Below are 22,122 nucleotides of genomic sequence, written 5' to 3'. Positions count from 1 at the left end.
GGAATTGCGATGTTCTCCGCCTGGGCTGAGAAGGAAATTTGAATATTCTGCTGGGATTCCTACTGGAAATCAAAGTAGATGCTTGTGCCCAGGACCTTTGGGCCAGGTCCCAGATACGCACTGGAGTTGGCCTGAGCCCCCAGCCTGCCCCTTCCCTGGTCCTCCCTCTGTTTCTTCCTCAGTAAATAAGAATCCCACTGCTTCCTCGAACCCTGTCCATCGGTGAGAGGTAGGAGCAGTTGTTGACTTCTGAGAGCTGGGGAGGGAGGCACCCTCGAAGAGAAGCCTCCGGATTGGAGGAAAGCAACTCGAGGTGCAGAGAAAGTGCCTCCCCCATTTTCTGTGCTGGGTCCCTTACTGGAAAGCCCTTGATCCCTCTCTGTCACCCTCCTCCTCTCACTGTCCTCTTGGTCAGTGACATTGTGTCGAGTCACCACTCTCCACCCTCCAAAGAATATATTCTCATTTTCTGGAGAATTCTCTCCTTTCTGGTCATGCCCTCGGCCTCTCTGAGCTCCGCCAACTTGCTCTAAGCTTCCCTCTGCTAGTAACTTCCCTGTGGAACATAGTCCTCTCTGTGTTGGGGCGCAGAACCCACTGCCTTCCCCTCCTGGGGGCCCGTCAGGAGGAGTAGGTAGTCTCCAACCATTGTGTTAAACGAGGCTTCGTGGGCTGCCAAGTAGAACTTCATTCCTTTCCTGACTCTGAATGAAAAGTATTCACGCAACCACAACTTACACTGGAACATAAATCCAGTTGTCCTCACGTGCCAAAAAAGGCTGCTCTCTCGCACACGCTGGGGGACCCTTCCCAGCTTCACCCCCGTTGCCTACTGGCTACGGCTATTTATGAAATTTCTAAACTGTCCAAAAGGGGATGAGCCAGGAAAATTCTCTTGGAAGGATTTAGTCCAGATACTCACGATGTTAACTACTTGTGAACTCAAGAACTTGTAGAGATTCATGGAAAATACCGAGACTCCCAAACTCACATGCACTCACGCTTAATAGTGATGAAGAAGGAACATGAGATTATTCATGCCAATTAGCAACCTAGTTCAAGATGTGAATTTAAAAATGTATATTCGTGCCCGGTTGGCATGGCTCAGCCGTTGAGCATTGACCTATGAACCAGGAGGTCACAGTTCAATTCCTGGTCAGGGCACATGCCTTGGTTGGTTGCGAGCTCGATTCCCAGTGTAGGACGTGCCGGAAGCAGCCAGTCAATGATTCTCATCATTGATGTTTCTATTTCTTGCTACCTCTCCCTCTCCCTTTCCCTCTAAAATCAATAAAATAAATATGTATGTTTTTAAGTATATTCATTGGGCAATTCAGTCCATGTAAGCACTCCAGCTATTGTCTTCCTGTGCGTGTATCATCCCAGCGCAGTGGTGGGACCACAAAGGCAAGAAAAAGGGTATATGGTCCCCAGATGCTCGGGGTCCTTCTGGAAGGCCAGGTTAGCTGCCAATAAACAATCTGGGGGCATGGACATGCAGGTACCAAAAGGCTGGGATTCAGACTTGGATGGCACGGAAGGGGCAGGGCCTTTCTTCGTCCCGACTGTGAAAGGCTCTTGACAGTGTTAGCAACAGGCCCATCCCAACATCACTGAACTGGAAGCTAGAAACTTCTTAGCAAAAGAAAAGACATTGCAGGTGTCACAGGTACGCACTCATGGTGAAAACAGCCGGGGAAGTAGGTATTATTATTTCCATGGAACAGGTGGGGAAACTGAGGCTTCGAGAAGTGATTGGCCCAAGCCCATGTGGCTACAAGGCTGTGTGACCAGGCTTCTCCCCTGATCTCCTGGCTCCGTTCTCTTAACTGCCTTCCCTATTGCGGGCCCTGTGAGCATTCTTTCTTTTCTGCATGAGGATTTTTTTTCCCCATTGATTTTTAGACAGAGTGGAAGGAAGGAGGAGAGACAGTGAGAGAGACATCGATTGGTTGCCTCCCACACGGGGATTGAGCCTGCAACTGAGGTACGTGCCCTTGATCGGAATCAAACCCGAGACCCTTCGGTCCGCGGGCCAATGCTCTATCCACAGAGCCAAACCGGCTAGGACCCTATGAGCATTCTTTATACAGAACATATTTTCCTATAAAATATTCATTATGGAAAATTCATTTGCACCTTTCAGCAGCCCCGCCACCGCAGATTTTGTCACGGAAGAGGAGGCCAAACCTGGGGAGAATGACGGTCAGCCCAGACATGCATAGCCCAAGAGGGGCTGGCGACAGAAGCAGACAGAAATCACAGCTGCCAGGGAAGGCGCCGGCTCTCTGGGGAGCAGGTAAGGACCCGTGGCTCACGCGTCTTCATCCTCAGAGAGAAGTGACTTGTACTGTTATCTGATGAATTCTGTAGGGTTTTTAGACACTTGTACTTTTATGTAAAGGAGAGTTACCTTACAATGAAACGCAAGGTTTTAAAAACAAACCATTGACCCTAGTTGCCTTCTCCAAGGGAGGTCGGTGGGGGAAAGCAGGGCGGGGGAGTTTATTATTTTTCTCTGTCATCCCTCCATAAGCGTGACTGTGCATGTTTTGAGTGGATGCCCGCATTAGGCTTCCAGAGAGGGCATTTGAGTTGCTGGGTGTTGGGTTCAGGGTAGAGATGAGGCGGGAGGGTGGAGGAATGTCTCACTTGCCCACAGTTCCCCCGCCCCCAGGAGTGTCTGTGGGTGGCCGACTGCTCACCTCCCACAGAGACCTTTTCCCCTCTGAACCAAGGTGTCAAGATCTTACTATACGAAATAACATCAAAATGAATGTATGCTTCATTTCAAAATGCTGGCTTGGTAGACACCACCTCTTTCAGTCCTGCCTGCGTGTTCGTGCTAAGGCCCAAGCCATGCTGCTCTGCTAACCACGTCACCCTCTCTGGTGGTGGCAGAAGGACAGGACCTGAGGACTCAAGGAAAGCCCCACCTGACAGCCAGCCCTGCCGTGGCCCTGCCCTTCCCCGTGGGGAAACCACTGGGCATCTCACTTCCTCAACACCCACTGAATACTGTGGCCTTTATTTTAAAATATGACACAGACTGTGGTAGACAGGTGTAAATATAGAACATGATAGTGTTTGGACGGCCTGAGATTAGAGCATATGCGAGCCTGTAGCCACCAGACACCCACAGGACCCAGGGAACTGATGCTCCGGCAGGACAGAGCTCACTTCTAATGCCAGCACTTCCTCCTCTTGGAGGTGGAGCCCTAGATGGTCAAACAGTCACTCTGGGCTACTGTTCCCTTTAAAATAAGGATAATGAAATCTATCTCATTACATTGCTATAACTCAAGGAAACCATGTACTGACCAGCACGTGACTATAGTGGGCAGTGAACTATTGTTGGTTTCTCTCTAGCCACCTCCCCAATAGCCCTTGATGAACTCTCGAATATTATTTAAAAAGTGAAGCTCCCCATGCGTGAAACGTTCCTAGACCCATGAGGTTCATACAATCCTCCACCTGCACCCAAAAGACAACTTCCATTATCCTGAGAGATTCATTGAGAATTTGTCCCAATTTTGTCTTCTACCCAGGGCTCCTTATCTTCCCCCAATTATTTCCTCAGTAATCTCTCTTTAGTTCTTTTTTTCCATATTCTAAGGTGAGTTGCATAAATTGGAGTAGGAGCCAGATGTTTGAATTGTATCCGAGAGGTAGTATATAGAAAGCTCTTACAAATCAATAAAATACACACACACACACACACACACACACACCAAGAATATGAATACCTAATAGAAAAATGGTGACGAGGCATAGCAGATAATTTCACAGAAGAAATAGCTGATAAACATTTGGGGGTAAAAAGTTCAACCTCCCTAAGTAATAAATGTAAGTTCACATGAGAAAAATTTGGCCTACCAAATTGAGTAAGGTTTTTAAAATAATACTCAGTACTCGATAAATGACACTACTAACTTACTTCCTGGGCACTATTGTGTCAGATGCTGTGCCAAGCCTTGTAACACGGCTGTGAGAGATGCTCTCATATCCCGCCTGTAGGGTAACTTGGTACAAATTGGAATTTAGCAATGTGTCAAAAGGTAGAAATTTGTACCTTTTGATCTTGCAATTCCATTCCCTATTAATCTATTCTAAGAATATACGACAGATAGTCAAAGATGCATGGGCAAGGACATTTATCATGGTGTAATATATGGTAGCAAAAACCTTGAAACAATCTATATACCCAAAGATAGGAGAAGAGTTAAACAAATTTAAATTGCGATACATTTATATAATGTACCCTTATATCAGAATTAAGATCCTGTTCTTAAAATTGATGGCAGGAGCTAATGCTCACAGTAACAGTTGTAGGGAAGGAAAGAAGGACGTAAAGTTGCATATAGCCAAATATCCCGATTTTATTTTTTTTAAACAATATTTCTAGATAAGAGAGTCCTAGTTGCCTCCATGAATAGGTGGGTATGGCAGGGGAAATACATAGCAAGGGCTGTGGGCGGGGCCTGGGACCAGCCAGCACATACATGCTCCACCTATTGGGGTTCAAATGCTAAGCCAACACACAATTGCAAGATGAACAGCCCAGGGATCTTTTTTGGTGCCTTGCTGGGAACCAAACTGATGACCTTTCGGTGTATGGGACAATGCCCAACCAATGGAGTCACACCGGCCAGGGCCAGCCCAGGGATCTTGAGTTTGTGATCTATCCCTGAAGTCCAGGCAGTAGCAATGCCATGTGAGTTTTAGAATTTGGGTGGTTTTTATTCCTCCATCCCCTTCTGTATGTTCCACATTTTCTACCGTGAATATTGACTACTTTTATAACCAGAGGGAAACAGTTAAAATGATATGGCTGTCAGAATGTAGGAAGCTATTGGCCAAGCACAGGAAGAAGTCTAGACCGAAGACAGTCTTAGGGCAGATGGATGCCGTTTCTGGTTTCTTCTCATTGCACCTAGAACATTCAGTTGCATTTGGTTGAACTCCTGGACATGGCAGGCACTCCATCCACTGCTGGAGCCCATGCAGGGCCTCAGAGAGGCCCGGCAGCATCTGTGGGGCTGCTCTGTGAATAGCACATCCCTGGCGTTCCACACCGGTGTTGATTCCCAGGCCTTGAACTATGAAATCTGCTCCCTACTTGATTGACGCAAGAAATAGGGTTCAGATAGCATAAACATAGGATGCACAGTCTGCCGCATGTAGGGGACACACACACACACACACACACACACACACCAGGGAGGCGCTGATGGAAGTTTTAGAGGAAGGCAGTTGTGGTGATGAGGAAGGGTGGAGATGCGTTTCCTGGGGTGTTTCGCATCCACAGGAGCTGCAGCAGCACTTAACCTATGACTCCTCCTGCCCCAGAGGCCACTGTCACCAGGTGACAGCTGGTGGCTTCCAGGAAATAAGCTTATGGCTCCTGTTGACTTTCCAGTTTCTGTTTTGTAGAAGCTGCCCCAGCTGATTCCTTTGCCCGTTAGGCGTCTCCCAAAGCCTGAACCAAATTGGCTCTGGGCACAGGGGGCAGCTCCTGCCATACAGCAGGTTCTGAGTGTTCAGGGGGCGGCCAAAAGATTCCGGTTCCGGCACTCAGCCCAGTCTGGGTGGGCACACCAGCTGCCCGCCCATAGGTACAGCCAGATGCTCAGGGCATTCTGGCTTTGCTGATATGTCTATTACCGGGGCTTATGAAACCCATGAGGGGCCTGGTAGGAGAGCGTAAATGATTTCTAGAAGAGCCGATGAGTAAAGATTCGCACTGTGTAGCTGAGTGTCCCCCGCAGCTCACAATAAAGGAGGCTTACGGAACATTAGGACGTTAGAGGCTCGAGCTGGTGCTCCCCTGGGAGGCCTCAATTAAAGCAAGTCAGTATTGACTTGCCCTTGGCTGAGCCAGACATGCTCAGAGGATTTGCATTTCCCCTGCCTGAGCTGTTATCACGCGGCCTTCGTGAACCCGTCCATTGCGTGGGGTCCCGTCCACTCTACACGATGCACTGTGAACCGCTTTAGAAATCGAATGGTAAGGACAGCAGGGCCTTGTCAGATGCTGCAGGCCAGCACCCAGGGAGCTGAGCGGGAAGGCCAAAGTCAGGAGGGGAAGGTAAGTGGGATCACAGAAGTATTTTCAGTGTCCTATGCACATCAAGATGCTAAAAAAAAAAAAGAAGAAGAAGAACCCTCAACAACACACACAGACAACGATGAGTTACATGGATGCTCATTTTCACAAGGAAATTGGAAGTCCAGCCAGTTTCTTTTTTTTTTTTAATACTTTTTTTCTTTCAGAGAGGAAGGGAAAGGGAGAGAAACATCAATGATGAGAGAGAATCACTGATTGGCTGCCTCTTGCACCCCCCCCCCACACACACACACAAACTGGGGATCGAGCCCACAATCCGGGCATATGCCCTTACAGGGAATGGAACCGTGACCTCTTGGTTCATAGGTCAACACTCAAACCACAGAGCCACGCTGGCCCGGCCAGCCAGTTTCATAAGCATAATGCAAACCATGTATCGTAAGAAGACAAACGGGGTATCAGGCAGGCTTGAGTTCAAATTTTCGCTCCATCACCAACTAGAAGTATGATCTTGGGCAAGTTCCTTGACCTCCCTAAGCCTTGGTACTCTCACTTATAATGTGGTGTGACTGTAGTACCTGTTTCATAGGATTGTGAACCTAAATATGTACATGTGACACAGTTAACATGTTGCCTGGCCTGTTCAGTGTACTAGTAAGCTCTCAATAAGTAGGCTTAGTTATTATTTTTATAAGGCAAGTTTTAACCAAATAATTCCATCAGTAGTAATTCTCTCTCCTCTCTCTGTGTCTCCTCATACTTCAGGTCCAGGGCATTGGGGGGTAAAACTGTATTTATAGCCAGAGGTTACAAATTGACTAGGGGCTAGTGAAAAAGAGGAGGTAATGAGAGCATTATTGATTTTTATTTGCACTAAGTAGTAAACGTAATCACAGATCATATATTTAATTGGGCACCAGCTTCTAGAGCCTTCCTCCCAATCTGCCAAGGCAGACTGTACTTTTCTTAAGATTTTGTAGAGCTGTGTGTGAAGCAGGAGTGTCATAAATGTGTGTTGTACGAATTCAGATCACAAAGCACTGGTGGTTTTTGTAGAAGTCATTCCTGGAGTGTTGGTTTTCCTTTCCAACAAATACTGGAATAAAAACCACCATTTGAGAGATTTACCCATCAACAGCCCTGCCTGGCTTAGGGCTGGACAGTCTCCCCGAAGCTTCTGGAGACAGGATGTGTACCCTCCAGGTCAGCCCTATTCCCCAGAGCCAGCCTGAGTTCCACAAACATACAAAGGAGAAGTGCGATGAAGCCAGCTCTGGTACCCAAGTCTCATACCCTCCCGCCATGTTGACCACATGTCTTTTCTCCTCTAAGCTTGTTTGTTGCCTCAGGGACTCTCACCCTTGGTAGCGGAGGTCTTTCATCCGTGAGCACCGATAGTAAAATGATAAATTTGTCTTTTCTCAATGCAGATGCAGTTCAACGAGAAGGCCCAATGTGGGCAAGTGACACTAAGCTGAAGAGGCCAATTCTAGAGAGAAGAAACTTGGTCCCATCCTCACAGCCTTTGGCGATGAGCAAGAACGCCTCTGAAAGAGCCAGAAAAGGGGACCCACGTACCCTTTCCCAGAATGAGCCACACCCAGCCCTATCCCAGGCCTTCCCAGGAATGAACAGTCCTCGAGTACTGAGTGAGGCCTTGGGGCCACCACTCTTCACCACCACCATGGGAGGGTCGAGAAGGGTGCCATTTAGGTTCAGAGATGAAGATTTTTATTCCATGTTATCATTAAGTCATGGAGATGAAGATGATGACACTGAAGAGGAAATCCACGCAGAGGAAGAACTTTTGTTGCTCGGTATGCACTCATCCCGTTCTCCTTCCAATCATAAGAGAAGTCAATTTCTTGGAACTCAGGCCAAAAATAAAAACTGTAAAGAAAATCCTGAAAATTGCAGGGCTAATTCTGTAAGGAATGAGTCCAGTCATGGCTCACTAGGAATCAGCAATGTAAAGGAGCCAGTGAGAGAGCAGCCTTCTGTTGGGCAAAGGATGTTCCAAGACCCCAGGCTGCCTGACGGGGAGTCTACTAAAGAGAAAGACAGTGGTGACAGTGAAAATGAGAAAAAGACCTTTCGTTCACAGGACACCAAATTCAAACCTAATCTCGATGATGATCTCAATGCTGAAAATGTATTTAGTGATCCTGCTTCTCTAGAAGACAGGCCTGGGACCCATGATTATGAAAGAGAATGGCAAACCCATTTAAATAGTTCTAGTACTTCTCTTGATTATTTTGTTTCTGGAAGACCAACAGCCCCAAGATCATCAATAAATTCATCTTATAACACTCCTGGATCATTAATGCATTCTGCCCCAAGAGAAGACATTCCAGGAGACTTGTCAATGACATCGACTTTAGTTCACAGTTCAGACTCAGAGGGAAACTCAAGGTTTAATGTTCGTCAACCACTGTCTCCAATTAGAAACAGGAATCCATCCGCCAGTGCCGAAGACCACAGTTACTTTCCAGTAAACAGTGCACATGAATTTGGTGTCAGGGGAGCGGAAGCTAATCCTTTAACAAGTCAGTCTCAGAGGGCTTCAGTGCATACAGAAGATCTCTTACTAAATTCTCAAAGCAGCATGCCGCTGGCGGAGCCTTCCGGCTCCTTTCCATCAAGAATGAACTTACAAGGCCACTTGCTTGTGCCTGGGTCCCTGCAAGAAAATATGCCATTTACTTTCTTTGCAGTGTCTGATTTCTCAAACCAAAGTGGTAATGGGGACAGAAGGGCAGTCTTTGGTTTCATAGATGAAAAAGAAGCCACTAAAGAAAAGGCAGACCCAGAGAAACTCAAGAAATTGCAAGAAAGGTGAGGAATTTTCATGATTATATGAAAATGCATATATTTTTTTATTCCATTTTGCTGAAATAATCAGTGCTTTTATTAGAGGGTCATGGGAATTTTAAATAATACGTAGGCCCTTCCTTGACATTTTAATGACTACGTATATTGAGAAAGTTGTCTATTTTGTTGCTCTTAAAATATATGCAGCTATAAAAGAAAGTTTGGTGTTCCAGTTCAATTTCTTCAGTATTCCCTATGTGTTTTTCTACCCCTCTCGAATACTGCAATTTTAAGAAAGGTAAGTTTGCTAGATATAAGGATTTCTGACTGTTCCATAGGACTAGCATTTCTTACTGCAATTAGGAAACAAAATTTTTTATGAAAAGATTGCTATCTCCCCAACATCAGCACTTAAAATTCACCAGCTCTCCCTCATGGGACTTTGCACAAATCCAACCAACAGTTTTAGAATTTGAATCTTCCAAAGTAAAAGGCAGGTCCCCAATGGTTACCATAATTACCGCAGTTCTCTGAAGGGCTGCTCTGGGGTAACCACTGCTTCCATTTTATTTATTTTTTATTATTTGTATGTTTTTTAAAATTTATTATTTCAGAGAGGAAGGAAGAGAGAGAGAAACATCAATGAGAGAGAATCATTGACCGTAGGCTACCTCTTGCATTTCCCCTACTAGGGATGGAGCCCAAGATCTGGGCATATGCCCTGACCAGGAATCAAAACCTGACCAGGCATCATTGCTTCCATTTTAGGCTCTCTCTCTCTCTCTCTCTCGCTCTCTCTCTCTCTCTTTCCCTCTCTTTGTTAATCCTCACCTGAGGATATTTTTCCCATTGATTTTTAAAGAGAGAAAGGGACAGAGAGAGAAACATCATTGTGAAAGACACACATCGATTGGTTGCCTTCTACACATGCCCAACCAAGGCCAGGTATCGAGCCTGCAACCAAGGTACGTGCCCTTAACCAGAATCGAACCTGGGACCTTTCAGTATGTAGGCTGACGCTCTATCTATTGAGTCAAACCAGCTAGGGCTAGGAGCTCTTTCTCATGTGTGAGAGAGTAGATTTTTTTTTAAAAAAATTTTTTATTGATTTCAGAGAGGAAGGGAGAGGGAGAGAGGGATAGAAACATCAATGATGAAAGAGAATCATTGATCAGCTGCCTCCTACATGCCTCCCACTAGGGATCAAGCCCACAACCCGGGCATGTGCCCTGACTGGGAATCTAATCAAGACCTCCAAACTCATAGGTCCATGCTCAATCACTTAGCCACACAAGCTGGGCAGGAAGTAGATCTTTTTTTTTTAATTACTCTTTTATTTCTTATGAGTTGATATTGGATATTTCACAACTATCAAATTTGATAATTTGAAAGCCGTCATTAAGCAGCATGTCAGGATTCTGCCGTTTCGTTTATGCTAGGTGTTACCGTGCCCTGATCTTGGCTCACAGATCTGGAAATCGATTCTTTGAATTCTGGCCCTCTATGTGTAGCTAATTTGGGCCACTAATTAGCCTATTGATATTCATTTGTAAGTGGGAAATTCCATGGTAATGAGTTAGACATACAAAAAAGGAGAAAAAAATAGAACATAGAATGCATACATACTCCTAGATGTCTTTTATCCAACTGCAGAAAAGCAAGTTTCTAGTTAGTAGCACCTTTTTCTTTTCTTAAACAAGCCACCAGGAGACTGCCCCATGGTTAAGGACCAAACGCCCCGTACCCATCCATCCTCCGCTACCCAGAAATACAGCTTCAGACCCACTTGGCAGGAGTCTCAACCTCCACCACCCAAAGTGATGCCTATAAAAGAAAAATTACCTATAACTATAATCCAGCAATAAGCACTGTCAAAACTGTTTTCAGTCTTTTATCTTTGCAAATAAATGCAATTTTGAGTAAACACTGGTTCTTATTCTATAACTAGTGGCCCAGTGCATGGATTCATGCACATTGAAAGAAAATTAATTAGCAGAAATATTTTAATATCACTATTGACCCTTTCTCTGTAATAGAAGTGTCAACCAAATTCACAATCAACAATGACAGATCAAAACACACATGTGCAATTGACACCAACGAGAGCTTTATATATATCATGCATGCACGAGTTAATGTTTATTTTTAAATTGCCAGTGTACATCATATGTACCAGCCGGTCAGTCGGTCAGATGGTCGGATGGACAGATGGTCGGTCACTTAGCCTTTTATATATATAGATATACCTTACTTTAATGTTTCAAGTCCATTTCTCAATGCACTTCATGCTCTTTAAAATGTTTCCCTTGGTTAGTTACTTTAATACATACAAATAAGTATAAAACATATGTACCTTCCAGAGAATTAGAAAGAAAACAAAACCCAGACATCTCTGTGTCCACCTTCGAGCTAATAGAACATTGCTGGAGCTGGTGAGCCCCTCACCCACCTTGTCTCACCTCCCTCACGCAGCCCCTCCGTCCCACCCCTTCCACCCCTAGGAAATCATACATGTATTGCACTTATCATTCTTTGCTTTTTACTTTGTTGTTATTGAATTTATTTTGCTTTATGGTTTTACCATATTAATATATGTCCTCTTAAACAATATATTGTGCATATTTTTAAATTCTATAGAAATGTCACTATTATTTTTAATATCTATTCTGAGAAATGTAATATCTATTCTTCTACAATTTGCTTTTTCCCCTTATATCATTAGTGAGATGCATACTTGATGATATATTTGGCTTTAAATCATTCACTTTTACCATTACAAAGTATTCCATTATATGAACACCACCACAATCCGGCCATTCTTCTGTTGATGGACACTTGAGTTCTTTGCTATTTTCTGCAAACAGCTCAGTGTGAACATTCTCACTGTTGATGGACACTTGAGTTCTTTGCTATTTTCTGCAGCAAACAGCTCAGTGTGAACATTCTCGTAAGCATCTCTTGGTGCACATGAAAAGAGTTCTCTGGGATATTATTTTATCTAGGAGTGGAATTGCTGGGCTGTGGGTGGCATACCTTTCACCATACTAAATAATGTGAATTTATTGCCTCACCTTGCCAGCACTTGTATTGATTGTCCTTTCAAATTTTTGCCAGTCTGATGGGAGCAAAAAGATATTGTAGCTTTAATTTACACCTTCGTAACTATTAATGAGGCTAGGCATATTATGCGCTCTTTGGAATATTAAATAACAATTGTGTTTCCTCTTCTGTATGTCTTTGCCCATTTTTTAAGAATATTTTTATTTTATTTTAGAAGTCCTTTACATATTCTGGCCACTAGTATAATCGTTTGGCAGTTATATCTTAGAGATATATTTTCCCAACTGGTAGTTTGTCTTTTCTCTTTTTTGATGCCTTTTAATGAAAAGAAATTCTCAATTTGAACATGGTCAAATGTATCCACCTTCTTTTGAATTGTGACTTGTATCCTGTTATCTTAAGAAATCTTTCCCAAACCTGGGGTCATTATTCTTCCTATTTTCTTCTAAAATCTCTACAGTTTTACTTTGCAATTTAGAACTCAACATGAAATGGATTTTGGACTTAACTGTAAAGTGATGTTTAATATGTGGTGTGAGGTACATGTTATGAATTCCAGTTGTCCCAGGATCTTTCCCAGCTGGCCTACAGACCACCTCTCTCATGTAGCATACATATCAATGTATAAACTCCATTTCAGGACTCTCTGTTCTGTCCTAGTGGTCCTTTTTGTTGATCCCTGATCCAGTATCACATCATCTTAAAGTCTGTACCATTATAAATTTTGATAATATGGTACAAAGCCTCCCTTTCTACTTTGTTCCTTAAAAAGCCCTTGACTATATTTAAGAATCAGCTTGCTGGGTTTTCATTGGAATTGCATTGAATCTATAGACTATTATGGGGAGACATGACATCTTGGAGATAAACATTTCTCTGATAAACATGGTATACATATCTTTTTTCTTTTGTGTCCATAATGGAAAACTATAATTCTGTTCTTTTTTTATTGAACTTCCTTTTCTTAGGGAAAAAGTTCTCTTAAGAAACTAAGCATACACTTCTACACCCAGAGCAGTGACCATTCCTCTCTCCCTCTTGATTTTAGTCTCTAGTAGTTTCCTTTGCTTGACCAGACAGTCCCCAGTCCCATGAAATTCTAAACAACAACAACAACAAAATAGCATTGTGTTTCTCAAAGGCCTTCCTCCCTACATGAGCATCAACCAGCGAGTCTTCATTCACCATTTATTTGACACAAATATATTTGCTTACATTTTTATTCATTCCATCCTCATCAGATTCTGGAATACTGGTATAAATTGTTGGCAAGTGTCGTGGTATTGGTGAGCTCATGTCCACATTTATTGGTTCATCATTCATCCCAAACAACATCTACTGAGTGGCCTCTATGTGCAAATACTTTGGATGCACTTTACAGTTTGCAGAGCAGGTTCACCATCATCCTTGCATCCAGTCTACCCATGACCCTTGACGTAGATAGCGGGTGTATCATCATCACCCTGGCGTTACCCACAAGGAAACAGAGACCTGGGAAGCTTAAATCACGGGTCCAAAGTCGCCAAACTCACAAGTTGTGAAGGCAAGCCTGACCACAGATCCCATGCACTCTCCCACAGCTACAGAGCCGACTTCCTCACGGTGGCCACGCAGGGAGAGGGGTTCCCAGCCTTTCCCACAGCTCCCCTCCGCCGCCCTTTCCCACCCCTCCAGACTTAGGGTAGCATGCTGGTTCTCCTGGTCCGCTCACTGCATCAGCTACTGCAGAGACACCTGGTATAACTATCCGTGCGCCTACTATCAGTAACCACACCTGGAAGAATCTTCAGGAGGGTCAGAGGGAGCAGGGGTGGAACTGGGAACCCTGTGGGCAGGTGTGAGGGGATTGCTCCCCCCCCGCCCCCCCCGTTCACATCCTGGGAACTGGTATTTGTGGAAACTGCAAACGTGTGCACCCTTGGTCACGAGGGCTTGTTTTCCATTTAGTCTCCTGGAGGAGGACTCAGAGGAGGAGGGAGACTTGTGTCGCATCTGTCAGATAGCCGGGGGTTCCCCCACCAACCCCCTCCTGGAGCCTTGCGGCTGTGTGGGAAGCCTGCAGTTTGTTCACCAGGAGTGCCTGAAAAAGTGGCTGAAAGTGAAAATAACATCAGGTAAGTGGGGAAGGGAGAGCGAGTGGCGAACGTGCGAGGACACAGAATAATAGGAGGCACCGCAGTGTGGGACTCAGAGCCTTGACAACAGCTTGCTCACCTCCTCCGAGCAGGAACTCAGGGAAACGTGGCCACCAAGCCCGGGCTCCTGCTCACAGCCCTGGCCGATAGTAGCAGGAATCAAGGCTGTCTTTACATCATGGGAGGGGAAAAAGGAATTTTTTTTTCAAGTCTGAGAGCAGAATCCTGGACCTTATGCTATTGATCCTGACCCCTGCTTGAGGCCTCAGCAGAGGTCCCAGGAAGAAGGAAACTAGAAATGGGTCAGCCTTTGAACCTCAGCAAGCACACAGCCACCATGCCAGTTAGTAGACACCTGGCCAAAACAGTTCTGCTTCCATTTATTTAAGGGGGGGGGGGCACTAAAGAAACAGAGCAGAGCTGCCTTTTTGCAGTAGGGGTAGGAAAAGAGCACTGATCAAATTTTCTAGAACCTTATTAGACAAGGAGCCTTCCATGTGCTGGTTTTGTCAACTCTGTCTCTAGCCGATCAGATCTTGTAACTGGGCATGAAGCCCCAACTCCTGGGGAGGTTACAATCTAAATACAGCCACATCAGTAGGTCAGTGTAGTTTTCGTGGCAGAGAAGGGGGGGGGGTCTTTCAAACATGGTTTTAGGAATGAGAGCCACTTGAGCAAAAAAACACAGAAGCCCAATGCAAAGAACAACTCCATGAGAAAATAGCTGCTATGTCTTTCAGACACACGTCTCCAAAACTTTTTTTTACCCCCTAATCAGATCCTCTTTCCCACCTCTTCTACTTTCTCCTCCTTCGTGGCCATCCTTCCAGGCAGCCTGGGAGACCTAAGAGCTCCACCCTGTCCCCAGGGGGTATGGCTGTGCCCCCTTAACTAGAACAGAACACCATTTAATCAGAGAAGTGAACACGTGGGATGATCACACTGTCTCCTCCCTGAGGCCCTTACACCATAAACAAATCTGCCTGAGCACACGCAACCTAGGGCCACTGCCCACACGGCTTAAATGCATCTCCGTGTAGTATAGGCAAAGGACTGAGTCCCTCCAAGAGCAAAGAAAGAGTGGATTTCAGCTGCTAATGACTCTGCCATGCAATATTTTCTCTGACTAGAAATTTAGGCTGATTACGCATCTAGCACAGAAAAAAAAATTACTCATGAAATAGACGATGGAAGTCCTGTTAAATGCTTGTAAATGCCGACGTTGGTCGGGTGTGTTGAGCAGGATTAGGTTGGAAGACACATGAGACATTCAGTAGCCTACAACATTGCAGACTGTTGCTTTAAAAAAAAAATCGAGTGAACAAAATGCAGATAAGGGATTACTGTCCATCCTTGTCCTTGGAAATTCTTTATTATTTACTATCTCTCCTTACCCTCAGTGGGGACAAATAGGGCTCTGAAACTGAGCAAACCTTCTCTTTACCAAGTAAGTGCGGTAACTAATTCGTCCTGCATTCTCTAATGCAAGCATGTCAAACTTGCGGGCCGAGGGCCGCATCCCTCGTTCATTTGGCCAGTGTTAGCCTTTGAGTTTGACATGCTTGCTCTAACCCAGCCATGGTCAAACTATGGCCCGTTTGAAATGAATAAAACTAAAAAAAAAAAAAAGACCGTACCCTTTTATGTAATGATGTTTACTTTGAATTTATATTAGTTCACACAAACACTCCATCCATGCTTTTGTTCCGGCCCTCCGGTCCAGTTTAAGAACCCATTGTGGCCCTCGAGTCAAAAAGTTTGCCCACCCCTGCTCTAAAGTATAAAATAAACATTGGCACATCATTAGCCAAAATGCAGCAACGACACTGAGGGAAAGACGTCTGGAAGAATGTTTGCCCAGACAGAACAGCCACAGGTCTGCATCTTCCACTTTTGCATTGGGAGTAGGATAAGTGGAGAAAAATGCTGATCTAGAATACATGTTTAAAAAACAAAAACAACAACAAAGGAAGCCTTCTCATGTTTCTTTTCCCAACTCTGAGCTCAGGTTCAAGTGCTGGCCCCGGATACTGCTGTGCTAGTTCCCATACCTGGCCCCAGGCTTCCTCACTTTTCTCAGGTGAGAAGTCACTTGTGTGGGAGTTAAGGCAGATTTTTAAGCCACAGATTGAGGATAGCTTCCGCCACCCATTTGGTCCCCACCAATTTATTTACTTGGACCTGTGTTAGATCTGCAAGAAAAAAAACCCACACAAAATAGCAAAAACATAGGCCCAATATTTACCTTTTTTTTTTTGCAAAGGCCTGTGTTACAGACTCTCAACCTCCATGTAGCAAACCCAATTTTATGAACCAGTATGTTTATATTAAAACTGAAAGCAAGACCTGTTATTTAAGTCATGGGACTTTCACTTATAGGAAGCTTGCATAATAATGAAAGTGATTGCAAAGGAAATTTTTCCATTCTCAGTTTCAAGGTCATTTTCTAAGGAAGATGACCGACTTTAAAAGAAGGTCACCGAAACTCTGAATTCATAACACACACAAGTTGGCTCTCAAAATGTCAACACCAAAAGACCCAAAGCGTCAACACAGAAAGACCCAGGGTCATACATAACAAAGAATTCTTTAATTTAAGGGGCGAATCTAGGCGCTGTGAAGACCTGTGAGATGTGTAAGCAAGGCCTGCTGGTCGATTTGGATGATTTTAACATGACTGAGTTCTACCAGAAGCACCAGCAGTCCCGGGTAAGAGACGCGCACAACCACTCTGCCCCCACAGGCTAAAGTCGGTTAGACATACAGGGTCAGCCCTAGCCAGTTTGGCTCAGTGGATAGAGCCTCAGCCTGCGGACCAAAGGGTCCCAGGTTTGATTCTGGTCAAGGGCACATACCTCGATTACAGGCTCTACCCATCCCGGGCCCTGGTCGGGGCTCGTGCAGGAGGCAACCAATCAATGTGTTTCTTTCACGTGGATGTTTCTGTCTTTCTCCCTCTCTTCCCCTCGCCCTAAAAATCAATGGAAAAATATCCTAGGGTGAGGGTTAACAACAACAAAATAAGGATAATAGAGGTACAAAGTCAGAGAAACCCTTTCCCCGATATAAGGAAGGCAGAGGCCTGTGCACGTGTGCAGTGGGGAGTGTTTATTTAGCTCCCTTCTTGGAGAAGGTCTGTTACTAAATTAGAACATTGGAGGGTTGGAGAGTCTTCATCACCCTGGGTTGAGGTCCCGCTGCTGTCAGGGACAAAGATAGGAAGCTGTAGTCGCTGAATGGACACACAGAAATAGGAAAAGTCTGGCAGGCTCTGAGCCCAGATTTGCTGGAGGAATTTAACAGCAACAGGAGAAAAAAAGATCAGGATCGTAGAGGAAATGGTCTTCCATTTATATATCAGGTAACTCTGGGATGCTCGGGAACTGCCTAACTCAAGGGTAATAAACATGTAGTAAGCACCTACTGTGTGCTTTTTAACACCTAGTGAATTGCAGTTCTAATACTGTAAAAGAGTGGGATGCTCGGGAACTGCCTAACTCAAGGGTAATAAACATGTAGTAAGCACCTACTGTGTGCTTTTGAACACCTAGTGAATGAATTCGCCTGGGGTATTTGAATTGCAGTTCTAATACTGTAAAGGAGTTAGTTAACCTTAGGTGGGAAAGTGATGTATGCCCAGGATAACAGTTAATTGCCCAACTCTCAGACAGACAATCTGTATTTAGAATCCACTGCACAATGTGGAAGCCAGAAGCCACACGTGGCTAATGAACAGGTAGCTACTTCCAATCAGGATGTGTTAAATACAAACTGAATTAAAAAATAAAGTGTCAAGTATCACATAAATACATTTATATTCATTATTTGTTGAAATGATAATATTTGGGATATATTGGGTTAAATAAAATAAATTGTTAAAATAATTTCACCTTTTTTTTTTTAGTTCTCTAATGTAGCTACTTGGAATTTTCAAATTACATGCGTGGCTTGTATATGCGGCCCACACTATGTTTCTTTTCTATTGGGTGGTACTGATCTATAAGGTGCCTTGCACATAATAATCAGTCAATAAATATTTATCAAATGAAAATAGCTCCCATGACCATTATAATTTAAGAATGACCTCCCTCACAATGTGATTAGAAAAAAAGATTAGCCCGACCAGCATGGCTCAGAGGTCGACCTATGAACCAGGAGGTCACAGTTCGATTCCTGGCCAGGGCACGTGCCCGGGTTGTGGGCTGATCCCCAGTGTGGGGCACGCCAGAGGCAGCCGATCAATGATTCTCTCTCATCATTGATATTTCTATCTCTCTCTCCCTCTCCTTTCCCCTCTGAAATCAAAAATAATTTTTTAAAAAATTAATAATCACGACTGTAAAGCACATAATTTTAAAACCATAAAATCATTGTTAACAACTGAAATGTCAGCCTCGGAGGAGGAGTCCCTGTGGCTGTCAGACCTGCAGCCTGAATCCAGACCTTTTGTGCCAGTAGCGCAGCTGAGCTTACATGGTGCGTGTGAGTCTGGGCATTTCTGTAGTTACTTTTTTAAAACCCTAAGGCTGCCAGACAAAAGAGCGAAATATCGATAAGAATGGGGATTTGAACAGCGCAACTAATAAGGTTGCAATGGACATAATGCCACACCAGCGTTGCAAAGAATGTGCATCAGAGAGTTGGGGGGAGAGAGGAAGGGAGGGGGAAAAAAGGATTTTCTGAGAAATAAACTCAGTATTTTGAGTCCATACATGTTGAGGGTCTTGAATCATTCAGCCATAACCCCCAGGCACCGAGATCTGAGATGAGAAACAGAAGCGACTCACATTCTTGGACCCTGAGGATGTTAGAGTCAAAATTTTGAAAGGAACCAGGCCCTCTGCCTGCCTGAGGTCAGGGTGCCAGCTGGGGTGCAGACAGGGCCCATGTGGTCATCTCGAAGAACAGATTATTTCAGGAAACGCAGCCGGCCAGACTTCCTGAGAAGGACACGTCCAGACCAGGCCGTGTTACTCGGAATGCTGCCAGGATGGTCTGCAGCCTCACAAACACCGTGTGGCCCGGGGAATGCCTCGTCCAGTAAATCCCCCTTCGGGCCCGAGCGTGTCCACACCGCTCTCCCTCTGCTAAGCTGCTGCCCTGCACCATGCACTGCTAAAATGTTTGCACTCATGAAGCCAGAAGCAGCCATCCCACCAGCTTTGACTAAGACATGAACCTAAATCCTATTCCCTTCCCCAAAGTTGCTGTGTGATCTTGGGGAAACTACACGAACTCTCTGAGCCTCAGTTCTCTCATCTATAGGAAATGGAAGATGACAATTCCTGCTGACAGATGTAGGAAAAGGCCCAAGTGCATCACCTAATACCACGTCTGTGCACAGAAGGTTCTCAGTAAGTGAGAACAGCCATATTACAGCCACAGAGATGCCCAAAGTCTTCGGCACTCCAGAGAGAAAGCTACGTGCACCCTGAACCAAGCCAACGGACCTACTACACAGGGTCCACACTGCATCCTACCAGCTGAGACACCAGCTAGGAGCACACTGTTAACAGAACTGTGAAAGTCACTGCCAGCCAGAGTCCGGGCAGGAAAGAGACGATGGTAGATTCACAAGGGGTGAGTGCTGAGAGCTGAACGACGGGAAGAAATCAACAAGAAACGACGAAGCAACTGAGATGGCCAATGCGACCTCCGCTAGGCCTGCAGTGACAGGGGAGGGGCAGTTACAGGACCAGGAGAGCTGTGACCTTGGGAGAGAGTGGCTAACAGCCTGTGACCTTGAGTGGAGGTCACACCCCCACCCCCACCCACTGGTCTGCCACAGCCTCCCTTTGGCCAAACCCAAGGGGAAGCCAGAGCACAAGGGGGTCTAGTTTAGCGCAATCCATGGAGCTCGGCCTCAAGGCCACAGGGCAGGGTGGGAAGTGGATCTGGGGGGAAAAACGGAAATTACCCGGCACCGAAATTACGTCACTTGGATGCAGAAAAGAGTTGAAACTGGTTTCAGTGAGAACTCGACCGGCCTTCAAAGCCTTTTGAAAATGCCCTGCATCCCAGTCACGGGGAGGGACCGGATTGGCAGCACTCAAGGGGCCACTTTTACAGCAGTTCCCACTGTTTCCGTGGCCCGTTGTGAATTTAATAGTGTCTGTGTGCTTAAGGCCCGAGTTAAACTTGAGACACTACAGAAGCATGACCTAGACACGTTCAGGAACTCTCCACGGATCAAGACTGAAGTAACTGTTGTTTAACACAAAGATGTAGAAGATGTAATACAACCTGGACGCGACCCCAGCTGGGGAGGCCCCGGCCTAGCCACAGGCCTCATGGGCACAGCTGTGCACCTGCGATCCAGGCCCTTCCCTGACTCTCACACCTGGACTCCTCTGGGCCCTCCCAGCCCACCCTCCGTGCTGCTCTCACCCCTGGAAAACAGGTCCTCTTATTGAGATGGGGTAGCCGGTGCCAAATACAGACACGTACAAAGACAGGGACAAAGCCAGGAGACGCCGAGGCCGGGCTTCAGCTCAGTCTGGCTCTCGCCTGACCTCAGCTAACTAACTAACTCACTAACTTACTTCCTCATACTTTAATTATAAAAATCGAAGACACACACACACAAAAACTCCCCTAATTAAAACGAACGTTTAGCTGCATACCTTTTTTGATGATTATTATTAAATTAATGCTGATGCCCGGGCCCAGCCTCAGTGATCCTGATTTAATTGGTCTGGGATGGGACCAGGCACTAATTTTTTGTGCGAAGTGTGGCAAAATACACATAACACAGAAGTTCAACTTTTAAAGCACAAGGAGTGCCTACCGTATGCTGGAGGTACCGTGTGCCGAGGCCCACAGGGCCGCTGCCTTCTAACGGGGAAGACTGTAAGTGATCGTAACGTCGTGTGGGGGGCCCAGAACAAGGGACGTGCAGGCCGCTGTGGGAACAGCCACGGAGGGGCCTGACCTGCTCTCAGGACCAGAGAAGGCCTCCCCGAGGATGAGACTGTTAAGACCAAGAAGGAAAGAGAGGAAGTAGATGCCTCCCTCGAGGTCTGACCACAGACAGACTGGGGCCATTGCCCGTTAGGGGCCCAGTCAGCACTGACAGTGGTCTGGGCGGGTGGGAAGGGGCTTAGGTCAAAGTATGTTTTCCTGCTTTGGTTCAATGCACCTGAGTAGGGGCAGAGTGAATGCTGCCCAAGAGCCCTAACAGGGCATTGAGATCTGATACCCCCTCGGTTCTCAGACATTGGGTGGTTCCCACAGGGCCCTTGTTACTGAGCATCGCGTGGCGGGATTAGGAACTCTGCCAGGCTGCCTGGAGCGGCCCCAGGAGGCTGAAGCAGCTGTGGGGCCCAGCCCGGCGGCACCATCGCAGGCCTGTCAGGGTTCATGGCCGTCAGCTCTCCGTCTCCGCTTATTCCTCACCCACGGCACATCTTTTGGAAGTGCTGTCGTGGGTGTGCTCTTTAACCGGAAGTAGTTGATTCTGGCTGGGACATTCGGTTTTTCAGTGAAGGAAGAACTCCTGGATAGTAACAAGTAGAGCTCCAAAAGGGGCCAGGAGAAAACAGGTATGTTTTGTTGTTGTTAATCCTAACCCGAGGAGAGTTTTTCCACTGATTTTTAGAGAGAGTGGAAAGGGGGGGGGCGGGGAGAGACATCAATGTGAGAGACACACATCAATTGGTTGCCCCCCCCACCTGTGCCCCAGCCAGGGATTGAACCTACCACCCTTCAGTCTGAGGGCCAAACAGGCCAGGGCACAAAACAGGTTTAAGACAAATTTAGATTGCAGGCAGATCACAAGTGATCAGAATCTTCCAAGCGCCACAATAGGGAGTGGTGGCAATTGTGGCAAAAGGCAGAGTACTTCTCTCCAACTAAAGATGTGCGTCTCCTTCCTTCTGTCCTGCCAGGGCTCATCTGCCGGCCAAAGGGAGCTTGCTTAGCTTCCAACTGTTGCTCCTCAGTTTACAGCAGTGGTTCGCAAGAATGGGTGGTCCCCAGACCAGCAACATCACCTGGGAACTTATTAGAAACGCACGTCTTGGGTCCCACCCCAGACCCCTGAATCATAAA

General features: G+C 45.8%; 1 protein-coding gene across 7 annotated transcripts in view; it reads left to right on the top strand.

Annotated features, from left to right (window-relative positions):
• The window catches only part of MARCH10 (membrane-associated ring finger (C3HC4) 10, E3 ubiquitin protein ligase), an 86,304-nt gene that overhangs the window by 46,898 nt on the left and 17,284 nt on the right, over positions 1–22,122 (top strand). For 4 of the 7 annotated variants that reach the window (XM_005858604.2, XM_005858606.2, XM_014532024.1 and 1 more), the window contains 4 exons: positions 2,147–2,299; positions 7,498–8,902; positions 13,886–14,052; positions 16,673–16,782. In XM_005858604.2, the coding sequence (XP_005858666.1) occupies positions 2,147–2,299; positions 7,498–8,902; positions 13,886–14,052; positions 16,673–16,782 (1,835 nt within the window). The remainder of the gene's footprint in view (positions 1–2,146; positions 2,300–7,497; positions 8,903–13,885; positions 14,053–16,672; positions 16,783–22,122) is intronic. The other 3 variants (XM_005858603.2, XM_014532019.1, XM_005858607.2) reach the window with 2 other exon arrangements.

Source organism: Myotis brandtii, unplaced genomic scaffold (genome assembly GCF_000412655.1).
Source record: "Myotis brandtii unplaced genomic scaffold, ASM41265v1 scaffold120, whole genome shotgun sequence".
In the NCBI taxonomy this organism is placed as follows: Eukaryota; Metazoa; Chordata; class Mammalia; order Chiroptera; family Vespertilionidae; genus Myotis; species Myotis brandtii.
The sequence above is the reverse complement of the archived record's forward strand: the minus strand, read 5'-3'. Positions and strand labels throughout refer to the sequence as shown.